At 44.0% G+C, this 17643-nt stretch overlaps 1 protein-coding gene across 1 annotated transcript in view; it reads right to left on the bottom strand.

Annotated features, from left to right (window-relative positions):
• Positions 1-324: 324 nt before the first annotated feature.
• The window catches only part of ADAP1 (ArfGAP with dual PH domains 1), a 30316-nt gene continuing 12997 nt past the window's right edge, over positions 325-17643 (bottom strand). The window contains exons 5-11 of the mRNA XM_088148036.1: positions 15450-15562; positions 12964-13110; positions 9499-9582; positions 8496-8558; positions 6397-6468; positions 3804-4032; positions 325-3124 (exon numbers count right to left, since the gene is read on the bottom strand). Coding sequence (XP_088004162.1) covers positions 3096-3124; positions 3804-4032; positions 6397-6468; positions 8496-8558; positions 9499-9582; positions 12964-13110; positions 15450-15562 — 737 coding nt within the window. The 3' untranslated portion in view covers positions 325-3095. The remainder of the gene's footprint in view (positions 3125-3803; positions 4033-6396; positions 6469-8495; positions 8559-9498; positions 9583-12963; positions 13111-15449; positions 15563-17643) is intronic.

Raw genomic sequence — 17643 nt, 5'->3', positions numbered from 1 at the left:
CCTCTGTGGATGGAAAGCAGCAGGCTGACTCGGAGGACAGTCTACCCAACTCTGCCCTAACACCTCTTCGCCACCCCTTGCCCAAAGCAGTCATGGTTTTGCCTAATGTGACTAAGCCAGGCCTAAGGTTAGCCCTTCAGCTGATCACAGGTCCCATCTTGGGCACTCCAAGCCAGCTGCAGAGCAGCTGTTGCCAACCCCATGGGACAAGATTGTAAATCCATCTCCTGTCTGGAGAGACCTCTTCCTCTCAAGCCTCCCCAGTTGCAAAGCCAAGAATAACTCCATCTTCTTCATTTTTGCAGGAAGACCAAGTGCTGTGGGCTCTTCCCACCTAGCAGCCATTCCATCACATTTCTTGAATTATTGTCATCCCAAATGATCATGAGGAGAACTGTCCCATGCTTGAACTTGCCTTTTTTTCTTTCCTCTTCCCTCCTCACCCGTTCCTTGTGTCACATCTCGTAGAACGTAAACCCAAGGGCAAACTGATCCAAGAGTTGTTCCGGTCCGAAGAGTAAGGTACTTCAAAGACAGCAAATTAAATTTCTCCTTGCTCTTCTCTCTTAGCAAGGTGATGCTTGATCCCAGTTTAGCACAAAACCTAAGTGTGCTTAATACTAACATTTTCAGCAAACTTAGTATCTCAGTCTCTGGATGCTCAAGAAGTCCCTTGTCCCGTATTATCTGCCAACCTGTACACTACACCTATCACCTGGGTTTCCCATTTGGAGTCAGAATTTTTATGGAGAACAACAACAAAATCCACTTACAAGTAACAAAGAATGCCTTCTATGTCAGACTACCTTCATAAAAACCATGCAGATCTTGTTGCAGTCTTTTCTGAAGCAAAATCCATCCTTGGCAACATTTAAAAAAACAAAAAGCACATCAAGCAATTGTGCATAACCAAAGCAACACAAGGGAACGTCCTGCCATCTGAGTTTTCCACCATGCTTTGCAGCAGGGGATTCTGCACGGGTCAACAGTACGTTGAATGCATCTAAAAGCAGCATTTGCGCCAGCTGAAGGCAGGAAAACGACAACGCTTTGAGGATTTGCAAGGAAACTGGATCACATCTTCCAACAAAGAGATTGTGAGCACTTTGCTGCCCTTTTAAGGTGGCCTGGTGCAGAATTAAACACCAATCAGCCATCACAGAATACATCTGATATGCAACTTAGCTCACTTTCTTGAGTCATCTGTGGTGCTCCTTGGTTCTTCCTACCCCCTCTGATCCAAAGGGCTCCTTGGATCCCTTCCTTTTCCCACCCCCAAATCTGCAGTCTTCTGAGACATCTCAGGGCTTCCTGCACAGCTGATGATGCAACCAACTTCAGCAAGCCAGCATCTCATGTAGCATAAGCAGGAGCTGCTGCTCCTCCCTCCAAAGTGGGTCCCCAATGCACTTCCATTTTTTTCAGAAAGGTTAATGCGTTCTAAAGAAGTTAATCCTTTCCAAAGAGATCATCTGAAGTGAATTCCTCTGTCTGTGGTCGAGTCCATGAGTCAGCTCCCCACTTCTTTTTTCTCAGAACGATGTGTTGATCTAAGACCAACATTTTCCACGTTGTAGCTGTCACCGTCATTAAAGCTGTAAATTATGCAGGAAGAACCTCGGAAATCACATCTCTTGGTCAGAAAGGGTCCGCTCATTCATCCAACTTAATTCACAGTGCATTGGGTTGGGTTGTTGTAGGCTTGGCACATTATGCAAACTCAACCAGAGATGGCTGAGTCATTAAACCAGGATGAAGCAAACCATGGCTTAGTGCTCTATGTGCAGTCAATCACTGCTCTGCATAATTCCACTCTTGGGCTACCCTGAAGGGACAATTGCAAAAGCCTCCCCGGGTTCATAATCCAGCCCAGCTTAGAAATGGCGGTTGGGTGACAGTATCGTGAATTCTTCCGAGGGAGGATAATGCTCGTGATGCTTGTCGGTTTGTTTTTAAGGGCACCTTGAAGGAGCTGCAATACAGGTCGAGGAACTAGCACCCTGCATCCAGAGAAGGCAGAGGGAAGAGTCAAAATGGTTGCTGCCATCAAAGCCCTACTCCTTTTTTCTTTCTTTCTTTTACGTAAAAAGGCAGGGCTTCAGTCACAGCCACCATCGTGACTTTTTTGACACTAACATGGATGCTCCTGCATAGAGTTGGGGGAATCAAGCCTTTCAGCTCCTTGCTGAGTCATGCAGACCTATCTTATCCCCAAATGAGAGCTGGTATTTTTCCTTTCCCTTCTTAGTTGCCCTTCCCCACCCAAATGTCATGCTAAGGGTCCATTCTTCAAGCATCACAAAGTGACAAATAGCAAAACAACCCAAAGAAATGGCTAATCCAGCCTCTCCCCGTCTGACATTTTCATGATGCATTGGGGTCATTGTTCCCTGATTTTGTAATTGGCAACGCTCTTGGAGAGCACTAAGTTGAACAAGGCTGGGCCAGTAGAACAGATGTATTAAGTGATGCCACCATGGCATCTGACAGCAAGGCAATGGAGGTCCACTGTCCAAATTTCAACATCATGTACCACCTCTTTCTGGCTTCATTCCTCCCTCCTCCCATTCCTCCCACTCCTGTCTGGTCCCAGACCAGAGTTTGAGCATCATGAATGATACCTTCCATAGACATTTTCTAGGTTCTGCTACATCTTCTGAACATGCCCCCTTGGCTGCTGAAGAGAATGGAAACCCATTAGGAACATGTTCTACACAAGGATGTCACCACAATCGGTCAGCCAAGAGCCAAACAGAGGAAAGGACAGGAAAAGAAGGACGCTGCGTCAGGATTCTTCCAAATCTTCAGAGATAATTCCTCAACTAGTGTATGGAAGTTATCCACCCCATATGTATTCAAGGACAACATTCCCAGGAAAATGCAAGGCCGCTGTTGCCTGTGACTTCAGTCTTCTTTGGACGGGCAGCACGGTCATCTGCAGCTCAAGCGTTTAATTGCACCTCCCAACTTGTAGTCTAAAATGAAGCACTAATTATATAATTTTCGGGGGGGGGGGTTGGTCATTGCTAGCCTTGCAAAAAAAATCGAAACCAATGTCCTTGTGTGTTGTAAACCGATCTTGATTCAGACCATCACTATGGTTTATGCTTGAAATGGGCTTCCACTGGCAAGAAAAGAAAAGAAAAATTACACAAAGAAGCTGTGGCCTCTTTACCAAATAACAGGTTAGTTGATTAGATTCTTTGGACTGATTTAAATACATCCTGCTTAATGAGGTGGACTGGAAAAAGAAGTTTCCATTCAGTATCTGCTGCCTTAGAAGAGGCATTCCATTCTGTGAAAGAAGAACCAGGAAGAAGCATTCTCTCTTGCAAAGCAGCAAAGGAAGAAGGCATCTAAGATAAAATGTCTTGGAATGCCTCTTCTAAGATAAGATAGTGTCTACCAATTACAGTTTTGATTAAGACTTAGTCACCATTTTATCTTAGAAGCCTTCTTCCCTTGCTGCTTCGCAAGAGAGAATGCCTCTTCTAAGACAAGACGGTGCCCACCAATTACAGCTTTGATTAAGTCTTAGTCACCATTTTATCTTAGAAACCTTCTTCCTTTGCTGCTTTGCAAGACAGAATGCCTCTTCTAAGACAAGATGGTGCCCACCAATTACAACTTTGATTAAGTCTTAGTCAATATTTTATCTTAGAAGCCTTCTTCCCTTGCTGCTCCACAAGAGAGAACACCTCTTCTAAGACAAGGCGATGTCCACCAATTACAGCTTTGATTAAGACCGGGTCAACATGGTACGAGTGATGGCTCATCGCAGAGACCCCATGCTGGAGTCTCACCTGCGTATTCCTGTGGCAGCATCGGCCTGTTGATCAGTTTCTGAAAAGCTGAAATCCATTCCAGCTGGTCACTTTCTGTCTCGCAGGCAAAGAGAAATTTTCGGTCAGGGGTGATGATGGTTATGCCGTGTTGCCAGTGATTTCCCTGGGTGGACGGTGGGAGCCCTTCCAAGACCTTGTAGCTGTTTTCTTTGCTCCCGATAAAAACTTCTCCCCTGGCAAAAGCATCCTAGGAAAGACAAAGCAGATCACTCCAGGTTCTCAAGGGATTGGCATAAACCCTGTTCCTGCATCGCTCTGAAAATTATCCATGGGGACAGGATCTGAAGCCCCAAACAACGATTCCCTGGAGCAGCTTTTCTCAACTAGGGTTCCACAAAGGGTCATGATTGGGGGGGGGAAGCATCTTTTTCTTTTCTTTTTTTACATTGTGCGTCACACAATGCCAGATACAATAATTTTTATGCAGGGGCTGCCAGAGACCTGAACATTATTTCAAGGTTCCTCCAGAGTAAAAAAGCTGAGAAAGGCTGCCCTAGAGGAACAGTCTCTCTCTCTCTCTCTCTCGTCATACTGGACGTAGTGGCTTATATTTTAGAAGAGGAAGAGAAAGAATTAGAAATCTAGAGAGGCTTGTAGCCAACAGGATGACATTGACCAGAGAGAATCCTGCACCTAGAGAGGGACAAAATAAGAGACTGGGATAGACCTGTTTTGGCAGGAGGACATGTGAAAAGGATCTGCGTGTCCTGGTACATCAGATGTTGAACAAGAGCCAACCGTGGAGGAAGCTGTTAAAAAGGAACTGCAGACTAAACAGGGAGTTGAGTGTTCAGAAGAAGACTACTAAGATGGTGGGGAGACTGGAAACCAAGCCCTGTATGGAAAGACTGAAAGGATTTGGGAATGTCAAGCTTACTGGGGAGATATTTGAAGACTGCTCATGCCTTTGAAGGGTTGTCATATGAAGCAGACTGTGGACCTCTTCTCTATCAGGGCAGGGCAGGACCAGACCTCACAGACTGAAACTTCCAGGAAGGAGATTCAGGTGAAATAGAAGGAGGAATTTCCTAACTTTAAGAGGTCTCCTGGCTGATGTGGGCCTTCTAATGGAGGTCCTCCAGCAGAGGCTGGAAAGCCATCCAAAGTGTTTCATCAGAACTTGCACCAGACAAAGGGTTAGACAAGTTGTGTGTTTGTGATGAACCCCTCTTCCTTTCAATCCAACCTAGTGAAGGCATCTCAGGAGATCACTTAGGATCTGTTGACCTTGGATCTGTATGGGCTGCTAGTTCACGGATGAACTAGAAAGCCCTGAAGTGTCCAAGCTGCAACATGAAAGTAAGAATAAGAATTCCAATCTGAAGGAGGGGAGGGGAAATCACTCCCCACCCCACAATTTCCATGGTTGGAAACAAAACCATGTCCTTTTCAGCATTGTGTCTGATTCCTGGCCTCCTTTGCAGAAATGAACTCACAAGGAAATAATCATAATCATATAAATAATAAAAAACCAGCAGGCAAAGCAGATAAAAACAAGACCTGGCAATGGCTAAGAGCAGGAAAGCTGAAGAAAGAGACAGAGGGACTAATTCTGGCTGCACAAGACCAAGCCTTAAGGACAAATGCATATAGAGCCAGAATTGAGAAGACAACAACAGACAGCAAATGCCGCCTCTGCAAAGAAGCTGAAGAAACAGTGGACCGCCTAGTTAGCTGCTGCAAGAAGATCGCACAGACTGACTACAAACAAAGGCACGACAAAGTAGCAACAATGGTGCATTGGAAGATCTGCAAGAAATACCATCTGCCTGCAAGCAGGAACTGGCGGGACCCCAAAACAGACAAAGTCATAGAAAATGAAGAAGCTAAAGTGCTCTGGGACTTTAGCATCCAAACAATCCAGCACCTGCCACACAATACCCCAGACTTAACCGTTGTTGATAAGAAAGACGAAAAAGTCTGGACAGTAGACATTGCAATACCTGGAGACAGCAGAAGAGAAGAGAAAGAACTGGAGACAATCACAAAAGACAGACCTGCAAATAGAAGTAGAACGACTGTGGCAAAAGAAAGCAAAGATAATACCAGTAGTCACAGGCGCCTTAGGTGCAATCCCAAAACATCTGGAGCACCCCTTGAAGACCATCGGCATTTGTCATTGCAAAAGGCAGCTTTGCTTGGAACAGCTTCCATCCTGCAGTGATACCTTGAACCCCATCAAACATCTGCCTATCCCAAGTCCTTGGGAAGAACTCGATAGGTGGACAAAAATGCCAAACCCAATCTAAACATCTGGCTGACTGTGCAACCAACCATAATACTATCACCCCAAACAGCTTCCAACATCCCTTCCTTAGCCCATCTGTTCTCCTGGTTTAATTTCTTCCTCCTTTCCTAGCTCCTCTGAAATCTGAGCTTCAACAGCCACCTTGTTTCATGAGTTCTTGTGACACCATGTTTTTTAAGGAACTCTGGAGAAAACAGAACATTAAACTCCCCGGGGCATTTAATATTTGCCCCCCATTTACTCTGGACAACTTCTGAGGTTTTTAATTGCAGACCCTGGATGAGACCAGCTACGAACTCTTACCAAAGGATCCTTAAAATACATTAATCTTCTATCATCCATGGTGAACCAGCGTTTTTTGAAGCCTTCTGTTTGCTAAGAGGGGAAAAAATGGAAAAGAACAATTCAATACCTAAACCGGTGACTGTTGATAAGTATAAAAGATAAGGTAGATTTTTTTCTTTTTCTTCTTAGCTTGTCCTTTTAATTTTTTTAAATTTCCTTTCTAAGATTAAAGATTGTCTTGTCAATTGTACATGTATAAACTAAGTATTTTTTAAAAAAAGGAAAAGAAAAACTCAGCACTTGTATTGCTTATTTGAAACTTCTTCAGACCGTATAAAGAAGCAAGGTGAGGGTTAAGCTCCTGCGGAGCCATAGTTTGCTAAAATAAGAGTTTATTAAAGATGCCACAATTGGCTGGATTCCCAGATTACAGAAAGCCTAAACTATGGCTTGTTGGTGTATGTGTGTTCAGGCAACAAACTGAACTAGACCCAAACAAAACAAATTATGGCTTTGCACAAACAGGAACTCATTAAGTGTGATATATTTGTTAAAGATTTGGACCTGGGTTCAAGTCCCAGCTATGAGTAAAAATTATTCTTCCAGTTTATCTACCTCAAAAAATGCAGAATACAATGCTGGACACAGAATCCAGACCCCTAAAAGCAGCCATGTCCCTATTTTTTTTTTTAAAAAAAATACAAGTTTCTAGTCCCTATCACGAAGTTTTGGAAGCGTGTGCTTGCATCAGTCCTGACCACCAGGAGAATGTTCTGCAGGTGCTTTTCTACCCTGAAAGAAGCAGAAATGTTGAATATTGGAAAATAAGCACAGATTTTTGCCTTCGCTCTTTTTTGAATCCCTGCCACACTCTGATATTTTAATTTCCCTTGGGGGACCAAGAAAGGGGAGGGGGGAAGCAAAACATCTTGCAAAAACAATGCATAAATTAGATTATGCTGATTGTATTAAATCGTTTGCAACAACAGTGCCAATCCACAGAAACCTTTTCAACTCCTCTCCCCCCTCTTTTTTTTTCTTTCGAAAGACAGCTCCAGTTAAAATCTGGTGCAAACCTGAGGCTTGTTTTAATTTGTATCTAATGAATTGGTTAAGCACAGAGACGGACAGCTTGATTAAAGCTCTCTTGGCTCGCAGCAACACGAAAATAATTAATTTCTTGGTTAACCTTAATTAGGAGAGAGAGTGCGACACATCAAGAAGTGAGAAAAGCTTGCCTGTCTGCCCCCAGAAGCTGACTGAAGAGCAGAGAACCCAGATGACATTTTAATCTGGGACCAGGAAAACCCAGGTCCCAATCCCAATTATTCTGCTGGATCAACCCTGCAAGGTTGTTGTGCAGATCAAAAGAAGGGGAGGAAAACCATAAATGTCATCCCTAGCCTTTTGGAAGAATATACAGGTTATAATAATAAATGCAGGCACACTCTTGCCCGCACTTGCTCATCCATCAGCACGTTTATCATATAATTCCATTTTGAATTTGGAAAGCACAATATTTATAGCTGTAACCTTGCTCAAGGGCGATGAGCATATCCAAAGCCATTTTAGTCAGCCAAATTCCCAAATACCTAGTACTTTCATCCTGCTATTATGGGATGATCTATTAGGAGATATTCAGCTGTCCGTCGAACATAGAAATAACTTGGTCGTTTGGGGAAGCTACCCGTCGTCAGCCCCCATGTCAAGAGAAAAATCTACCAATGTCCTATTTTTGGGCTCACGATGTATACTAAACATCGGCTTTCTAGAGCCAGCTAAAGTTCCTGATCAAATTCCCTTTGAATATAATGAGATACCTATTTTAGACATTCAGTAATCAGGGTTTCCCAGCCAAGCACACAAGCACAATGGAAATATTTCAACCATTTCTTTGTAGTTTACAACATAACACGCTGTGGAGTAGAACTGGCAGAAACATTTGAAGGAAGGAAATAACCAACCCCAAAATATAGTCAAAAGCACCATGATTCAAGCACATCATATTAGACAGGATCAGAATGTATAGGTCACTATTTCTTTCCCCACCCCAACATTTCTCAGCAATACTATCCATTAGAGTTGTTTTCGGTCTAAAAGATTTATACTCGTCTCACCTTTGGCCCGGTTTTCTCCATGTAGCCTTCTTTCAGATAATTCCTCGAAAGTTTTGGCACCAGCTAGAATATTCAAAAGATAAAAGAGGGTGGGGATCGGGCGATAGAAATAATTGACCAGGTCAGTGCAGAAATTAAGCAGCAGGGAGAATAAAATCAGATGAGCTATGCATCAATTGTTGCAGCAAGAGGATGGGGATAAAAAAGGAAAGATCACTGTAGATTGCACATTTGGTATAAACGAAGGCACATTAGATCAGTGTTTCTCAACCTTGGGCACTTTAAGAGGTGTGGCTGGCTGGGGAATTCTGGGCGTTGAAGTCCACACCTCTTAAAGTGGCCAAGGTTGAGAAACACTGCATTAGATCATTGGGCGCTTGCACTAAATTCCATTTTATTTGATGCTCATCAGTGCTTTTCCCACCAGTGTTGAGCACAGAAGTGGCCCAAAGCACGCCTCTTTAATGCCTACCCCAATTCCTTTTTTAAGGATTTCTGGAAATATTGGTGATGGTAGTGGTTCTCAAACACGGGGGTCTCAGGACCCCTTTACATTCTTAAAAACAATTGAAAACCCCAAAGAGTTTGGTTTACGGGGGTTATATCTATCCATCTTTACTGTATTAGACATTAAAATTGAGAAATGTTAAAATATTTACTGATTTGACTTTGCAGGCCCCCTGAAAGGGTCTCAGGGGCCCCCAGGGGACCCCAGACCACCCTTTGAGAGCCACTGATCTATGGGCTGAAATTTTGCACACTTATTTCACATTTAGAAAGGAAGGAAGTTCTTTTATAGCAAGCCCGATGATTGGACCACGTTCCCCAACCTAGGTGCGCCCTCCTGGCGTGTGCACTTCCATTCCCAGAATTCCTCCGGTGGCCTGGCCATTGCTGAGAATTCTGGGAGTTGGAGTCCACACACCCGGAAGTTGCCAAGTTTGAGAAACACTTTTATAAACCATTCAAGGGGAAAAGAAGAAAGCAGAAACCCTGGGCTCACATCAATGTCGCTGGCTCCAGGGAACGCCACTTGCAAGTAGTGGAATCGCGCTGCACGGATGGCGTTGAACCAGTCCACCATTTCCTGAACAGCAAGAAAAGGGTTGTGTAAATAAATGTGTACAAAGGCACACTTCAGTGGCGTGCTCTGTGCTCCTTCCTGCAGCTGCCTGGGGTTGGCTTTTAAAAGCAGCTCTTCCCAGTATCCCTAGATCTCCTTCCCCAGGCTTCAACTGAGTTTCCACTTTCAATATTATTCTAGGCAGGTTGAGTTCATTCAATGGCAGTTCGTCTGCATTCCCCTTGCTAAATGGGTTTAAAAGCAGTAGCCGTTTATCGCCAATGGCAGTTGCTGATTTTAGATTGGCAAATTTTCATTTCATCTCTCATTTCTGGGTATCTGCAAGCCATCTCATGCACGATAGTTAAAAGAAAAAGATGGAGTATCGATTAAAATAATTGTAGTAGTGGTCATTATTAAAACCTATATACAGCCATACAGCTAGCTAGACACACACACACACACACACACACAGAACTATATAACCCACAATATTTTAGCTGTCATCTCAAAGCATTTCAGTTCAGTGAAAAGCCCATAAATGCAGCACCAGGACATTTAGACTCAATAGAGCAACTAAGACACATTCTCCAGAGTGCTGTGTATCCTGCAATTAAGACATGGACAGTAATGTCAGGCAACTTGCAAAGATGATGCCCCAACTCAGAAGAAACTAAATGCAGCAGAAATCAAAACTGCAACTGGTTAACAACTCTGCTAGAAGTGAAATCTTGTGAATTTAGTTTTCTCTTGAATGTGCTGGTGGGAACCAGGGCTGAGCGAGGCTCTTCCACAGGTTTCCTGTGTTTCAGAAACTACGAAGCTTAAATAGTGTTTTGCACACTACCTTCCCGAACAGATGATGTCTCAATCTGCTGCAGGAAACCCTGCTGGGTGGAGTGTCTTAGTGTGTCTGTGTCATCTGTGGTAGGGCCAAGCCACACCAGGATCGAGAGGTTGTAGACAACGAGGACACCCACAGCAAATTACTTTGTGGAGGATTTCTTCCTGTCTGGTTAATCTCAAGGGGTGACACTATTCTGGTTGAGAATCCTATGTCTACAAGTGGCTGTTTATCAACTGAAAACTATGACATGGGGTGGAAATGTGAGATTCCATAGCAATTGTCTTAAGTCATGGTCAAGGAATTCAAGATAAGGTTCTACCAGGAAGTAAAATAGTCAAAGTGGTAGGGAAAATACCCTGATTTCTTCCTAGTGCTGAATCAGGAACTGAAGTTGGTGCCAGGCAAAACTCTTGGAGGACCACGTTCCATAGCCAGGTGCCACTGCTAAAAGGAGTCTTTAACTGCTTAGGTGGTGGGAATATTTGGGGAGGCCCTTCAAAAGAGAACTTAACATGTAAGAGCAGAGAATCCTTCAGGTGCCCTTCTCCAAGGTCTTTGCAGGAGGGGTCAAAAAAAGTCAAGATGGTGGCTTCAAACCACATGATTGAAGACCCACCCCTTCTTCACACGGCCTCATGTGGCTTGTTGTTGTTTTAAATTTGTCGCTTTGGATTTTTATATTTGGAAGTCACTCCTGCAGCAGGGGGAGTTTGGGGAGTATATCAATGAAATAAATAGATCAAATGAAGCTATAAAGCTAAAAGGAATTCTGTTGTATATAAAAAGCAAAGCAGTTGATTACAGTGTCAGCTTACTGGATGCCTATAAGCAGCAGTTCACTATCCCCACCCCATAATAAAATGTGACACAATCTTTTTGCAGCTCAACTAAACCCTGAATCTCAGGAACAAAAGACTTGGTTCTCTCCTGAACTGTCGCACAGACACAGCCAGGGAAAGGAAACGCAATTTTTCCCTTGGGATTTCAAGCCACATTTTTGAACTTTGGTTCAATCGATGGTAGGCTTCCACTACAATTTTTGGGGTGTTTCCTCCCTCAAAAATGGCAGCACCGCTAATTTTGGGCAACTGTAGTAAGAGAAGAGTCTGGGGGTTGGGAAAAAAAGAAGCTTGGGAGTCATATGTCTAGAGCAGTGTTTCTCAATCTTGGCAACTTTAAGCTGTGTGGACTTCAACTCCCAGATTCTGAAGTCCACCTGGCTTAAAGTTGCTAAGGTTGAGAAACATGGTTTAGAGAGTGGAGGAGGGGTAGGCTTGCATGTAAAAATGTAGCCCTCAGCCAACCTTGGACTGATTAGGTTCACTTGGTTCAATCAGCAGGCACATGGAGCAAAAATCTGCAGCCAAGGTCAATTCAGAAGAGGTGGTGTGGATAGGAGAAAAGAGCAATCTAACTGATCAAGATTTAGAAGAGTTTGGTCGCCAACGACTGCCAAGATATTTTATGGCTCAACGAGCAGCAGAAAGCTTAGCACGAGGGTAGGATTCAGCAGCCAGCTGGTACACAGAGTTCCACCATCCAGAAGAGAAAGCAAAGACCAGAATCCATCACCTGGAAGTTGTATGGGCTTTTGGAAGCTCTGAGAAGATATGGCAAGAAGATATGGCACAATGCAGCTTCTCCGCGTTGATTAGAATCTGCCCTCTAGCAATCTGAGCCAACGTGTCCAACAGCCACACTGGCTGAGAATTTGAGGAGGGTCTCTTACAGCCCATGGAGAGGGTGCCAGGTTGGGGAAATGTCCCAGCAGTTGGCAGCATTCCAATGACCTTGCCTGATTTTCCAAAAGCTAAGCAGGTTTGGGCCTGGTTAGCACATGGACCAGTGATCACTAGGATGTTCTAGGGCTGTAAAATAGAGTGGGAAGTTGAAAGTAATCCCAGAAGAAATCTATAACAAATCATAGGGTGGCCAAGCTTCTACATGGAGTCACGTTGGGAGTTCTGAAAGCCTGAACTAGATGACTCTACATGACTCTGCATGAAAACCTGAACTAGATGACCCTTAGAGGAAGCTTCTCTTGTGCAAAGTTGACTAGTCCTCTGCCTTTAAATCTCGCCTGGCAAGTCTTAGTTAAAGAAACAGGTGCCTCCTCTGAAAATATTTGCAACCCACAGGATCAGTTCCCTTGGGACTGTTCTCTACTGCTTACGACACACTCTTTCTGGAGCTGGAGATTTTCTGCTAAGCTCTGCTTAAACCTGGTTTTATGCAGTGACAGTATGAGGGGGAAAAAACCAGGGTATTTGCAGGAAGGAGAAAATGCTCTTCTGAGAGGGGAGAGCTGTAAGACAGTTTGAGACAGAAATAATAGTGTGTTTCAAATTAATTTCAAGAGATTTATGGAGGGGAAGAAGGCAAAGGGAAGGACAACAAGGGGTGGCCAATTGCCTTCTTGGCCACTATCTGGAGTCACCCCTGGTACCACCACAGGTGGGGAGGGATGCCCAAAGACACACACACTCTTCTGCTGCTCCCTTCATCAACATGCAAACCAACCCTAAGAGCTGCTTCCTTTCTTACTTCAGGGCCCCCACCTTGCCATCTTCATGGTATACAAAGATATTCCTTGTGCTGTTGTCTTTCAAATAGGTGATCTGCAGCCCATGGGGGTTTCCAATTTTCTCCGGCTGGAAGGTGGCATTGAGATGCTCAATTTTCATAACTGCTTTGGGTTCTTTCGCCTGGCAAGGAAAACCACCACAACACATCACCACAACCCCAATGTTTGAGGGCTACACCATATCTGGCAGACAGCGAACTTTCTGCTGGAAAATGGACTTCCAGAAATTTGCTAAGCCATCTAGGAATGACCACATTTGTAGGGTCTGCTGGAAAGATCCTGGAATGCTCCACTAATGCTCCATGTTGCATAGGAATACTAGTTAAGCACACTGTAGGAGAAGAGCCACATTCATAGCCAAAACTCAGATATAACCAAGTTAATTAAAAAGCACAAGTTTTATTGAGCTACGAAAGCTTATGTCTTTTTAAAAAATGTGTGTCTGAAAAAAGTGCTACTCTTTCTGTTAGGTGCTCATAACTCATCCTAATTATTAATTAATATCTTAATTAAGCTAAATCGCCTTAACAGTAACATGGTTTCATGGGTCACACAGCTCAACCGGATTCTTCAAGGAATCCTTTCCTTGGGATTGTGCATGCACCAAAACCTTAAACTAACCAATTGGCCCAGATTCACTCAATATCCTGTCACAAGGTCTAACCCAGGTTATCACTAACCAAGCTTTGCCTGTGGTATGAATACCTCCCAGGCTTACAGTTGACCTGGTTCAGCTCGTGGGACAAACACAGACACTTCCTTTGTTTTTCTGGAGTCCCATCAGGAAAGGCAACGAGAATGACCCAGCTTGTGTAGAACTTGCTAAGAACTGGCCCGAGCTGGATCAGGCCCCTCAGCAACCCCAAAGAAAACTGGGAGGAAGAATTTGTAACCCGTCAGGACATAAGGCAAGATTGATTTTAAAAGTATTTTAAACGTACGGCACATTCCATAAACACAGGAGAAATTTGGGAGATCAGCAAGATGGATCCTCCAGAGCAGTGTTTCTCAACCTTGGCCACTTTAAGATGGGTGGACTTCCACCCCCAGAATTCCCCAGCCAGCATGAGTGAGTTGGTTGTCTTTTGACTGGCAATTGACCTCGGCGATGCAAAGAGTCTTTTGAAATTTCCAAATAAAGTTCATTAAAAAAAAAAACATTCAGATGGAACAGAGTGAATTCTCACTTCCTCAAACACAATGTCCTTTTGACTCCAGAGTTGCGTCAACCCCTGCCTGCCATTTGTTCTGGGTACAGATCTCCAGATGGTCCAGAAGCAACACATGAAATCCCAATCCTCACTTCTTTGCCAATCAAAGGAAGCAGCTGAGTCATACCAATGAAGAGATGATGCAGCAGTTGGCCATTTTGAAAGGTTAGGAACCGTCAGGACCTTGGACAGCACCAACCATGCTGGCTGGGGAATTCTGGGAGTTGAAGTCCACATATCTTAAAGTTGCCAAGTTTGAGAAACACTGGGCTAGACCATTCCTTATAGATGGCGATCTGTCAGAGATGCTCTAGTACAGTGTTTTTCAAACTTGGCAGCATGCTGGCTGGGGAATTCTGGGACTTGAAGTCCATACGTCGTAAGGTGGCCAAGTTTGAAAAACACTGCTCTAGTGGATCCCGCGTGGAGCAGGCAGTTGAACTAGAAATTCTGTGATTCGCAAAGAGTGCTGTGGCCCCAGCAAAGCTCTGCACTCAAAGGAGAACCTGGCTATTGCTTCATTTTCACTAGACACTGACTGTGGTACATCTTTGGCTGAGTTCACCAGACGTGCTAAACATAAAACCAGTTAATGCAGCAAAAGACAATGTTTCCCTTTATATAATGTGCTAAGCCCAGCTAAATCCACCATGCTTTGGAAGAAAATGATGGCCTGGTTCACACAATGCCCTACCATAAGGACTGAGTTCCCACCACAAACAAGACTACAACTTACCCAGCCCCCTTCAGCCTAACCCAGTATGCTGGGAACTCCAGCCTCCCAGACATACAACCTTGAGAGAAAAACAATATTCTTCTCCTATCTGGAATGGCGGTCCTCTCCCACCAAGTGTGCAGCTTGGGGAGGGAGCATGGAGTGGCAAAATGGATCAGTTGATTGGGTTCCGGTAACCCAACTGATGGTGTGGAGTGATTTAAGCTGCGTGGGATTGGCTGTGTTTTGAATTAAATTTAACCTCCAGGGAGTTAGCTGATAAGGTCCGTTGACCTCTTTTTGGCGTTCCTTCAAGAGACTAACCTCTGAGCCATTAACTCAATTCTGCTGTGGGTACAGAGCTTGTGAGAACTTAGGGACAGAGTCTTACTGTCATGTCCTCCACAGAATATAATGCACCATATAAATAATAAAAATCTACAAATGAGAGAGGAGGCAGGTTCTCCTAACTTTCCTTGCATGGCTCGTTCTTCAAAAGAGGGGCTACCCAAGCACCACCACCACCACTCTTACATCATTTCTGTTGTAATACTTCAGGACACCTTCTCGTTCCGAAAGGACAAATTTCCTGCTCAGGAACTGCCCGTTGTCGCGGCCCCTCTTCCAAAGAAACCCTTCCCGATAGCCTATGGAGAAACAACAAGAAAAAGGAGTGTTTCCTTCTGAAAGCAGATGGCCATTTTTTAAAAGAAGGTGAAACCTGGATTATTACTTTGCATAGTGGTAGATCATCCATAATCTCCTTGTGGAGATATCAGGTCCAACGTCTGTGGGATGGGGGGCTCGGTGGTTGTTGGAAACACAGCCCCAGATTTATCCAGGGTTGTGCTTATGGAACAGAAGTTACGTAGAACATCAAGATGGATACAGTGCACTATGAGGAAACTATGAGGAAACTATTATTTGGAAGAAGTATTTTCAGCTGTTTATTTAATCTTGGGACAACCAGGTCCCATCTAATTAGCTAAGAATTCTCTGTGTGGCAAACGGACACCCACAGAACCATCTGCATTAAACAGTGGTTAAGAACATTTTTAGAGAATCCTGCATGAAAGAGACTCCCTCCTTGCCACCCTGTCCAATCAAATCCCAATCCCTCTAAAAGAAATACGACTTGCAACCACAATGTTGAAATAAATTCTGCTCCCCAGTTTCTGGTGTTCCAGAAAGTGGTAGCAAGACTTGAACGACCATGGGAAAACTCAACAAGATTGGAACAGCCCCATATCTGGAGAGGAGATCAGCAGGAAGGTCCAGAGTTAGACTGGAAAGTGAAAAAAGACATGTAGAAGGTAGGAATTGCAACTGCTTTCTGTATTGTTGTCAGGAAAGTGACCTAGATGGGTCCTTCCAGCCCCAGAAGACCAGCTGGTCTTGAGGTAGGCTATTTTAGGGTGGGGAAAAGGTCTCCAAAAATAAGAAGCACGATCACCAAACAATGCAGAAATACCCCTTGAATGTTTCATCTCCATTTTCTCCAGACCTGGAAGGTCACCAACGCTGGTCAGGCTGTTCTGAATTTGGAAAACTGTTGTTTTTGGATTCCATGGATTTGGATTCCCCCAATCCTTTTGCTTTTAACCATCTGTTCCCTTAAACACTTGTGAAGATACCCAGGAATCTGATGCTTTTCAAGTTCAGATCATCCCAAACCCAGGGTGGGGTTCATGGGATTGCATGACTCCACAAAATATTTCGGTGCCCAAGATGGGCAACACAGTTTTGCAAACTTGGATGCTAGCACAGTGTTTCTCAACCTTGGGAACTTTAAGATGTGTGGACTTCAATTTCCAGAATTCCCCAGCCAGCCATGCTGGCTGGGGAATTCTGGGAGTTGAAGTCCACACATCTTAAAGTTCCCAAGGTTGAGAAACACTGTGCTAGATGATTAAAATGCAGACCCCCTTTGAGGTCCAGACCTCTCCTCCTTAGAGAGTAGCCATCAGCCTCTGGAACATCAACAGAACAACAGAAACTGAGCAGTACTCCAGATTAATCATTTTCTCAGCAAGGCTCAGTGATGTATTGAATAGAGATTCCCTCTTGCCAATTTCCAGGCTGCCTTTAAAAGACCCCTTTTCCCCCAAGGGTTTTTCAAATCTGTAATTTCAGGGCTGGATGTCCATCCTTCAGGATGGAGACCTTGAAGGAGACCCTTTTCCTCGCCCTGCTCAGCTTACTCTAATCAACCAACCTTCAAACATCAAAATCTAAATCTAGAAATATTCAAAGCACACCCAGAAAGATTGCCCAGGCACTATTTCACCATCTCATTCTTGAGCCGGTAGATAAATTTGATTCACAAGACAGTTTCCTAACAGCTCTGAGAACGCTGTTCTTAGCTTGCATTTCCCTTCCAAAAACAGCTAGCTCTCAGTCATAAAAATACACACCTATTTTTTTTAAAAAACCCACACTTGACAAGAGCAAGTCTAATTTGAGCAGCCTGATGGGAGAAAAGCCAGTCTGAATTTTTTAAAATGTTATTTATCTACGAAGAACCCGGAAGAAGAGTTTTGCTGTCTCATTCTTGGATATTTGTCTCTCTCCTAATGCACGCTGAAGTGAGATGTCCATTCGCCTTGTAACAATCGAAAAAGCATTTCTAATAAAAGGCTTGATGATCTGTCCATCTAACGCAGAAGTACCTCCGGTGGGACCTCAGGACCTGGTTAACATCTAGCAGAGTTTATGTGATGCTAGTTTT

The sequence above is a fragment of the Python bivittatus genome, unplaced genomic scaffold (assembly GCF_059951505.1).
Source record: "Python bivittatus isolate LINGU-HERP-01145 unplaced genomic scaffold, Pbiv_v1 ctg000560_np1212, whole genome shotgun sequence".
Taxonomy (NCBI): domain Eukaryota; kingdom Metazoa; phylum Chordata; class Lepidosauria; order Squamata; family Pythonidae; genus Python; species Python bivittatus.
This window is presented reverse-complemented; position numbering and strand designations above follow the sequence as displayed.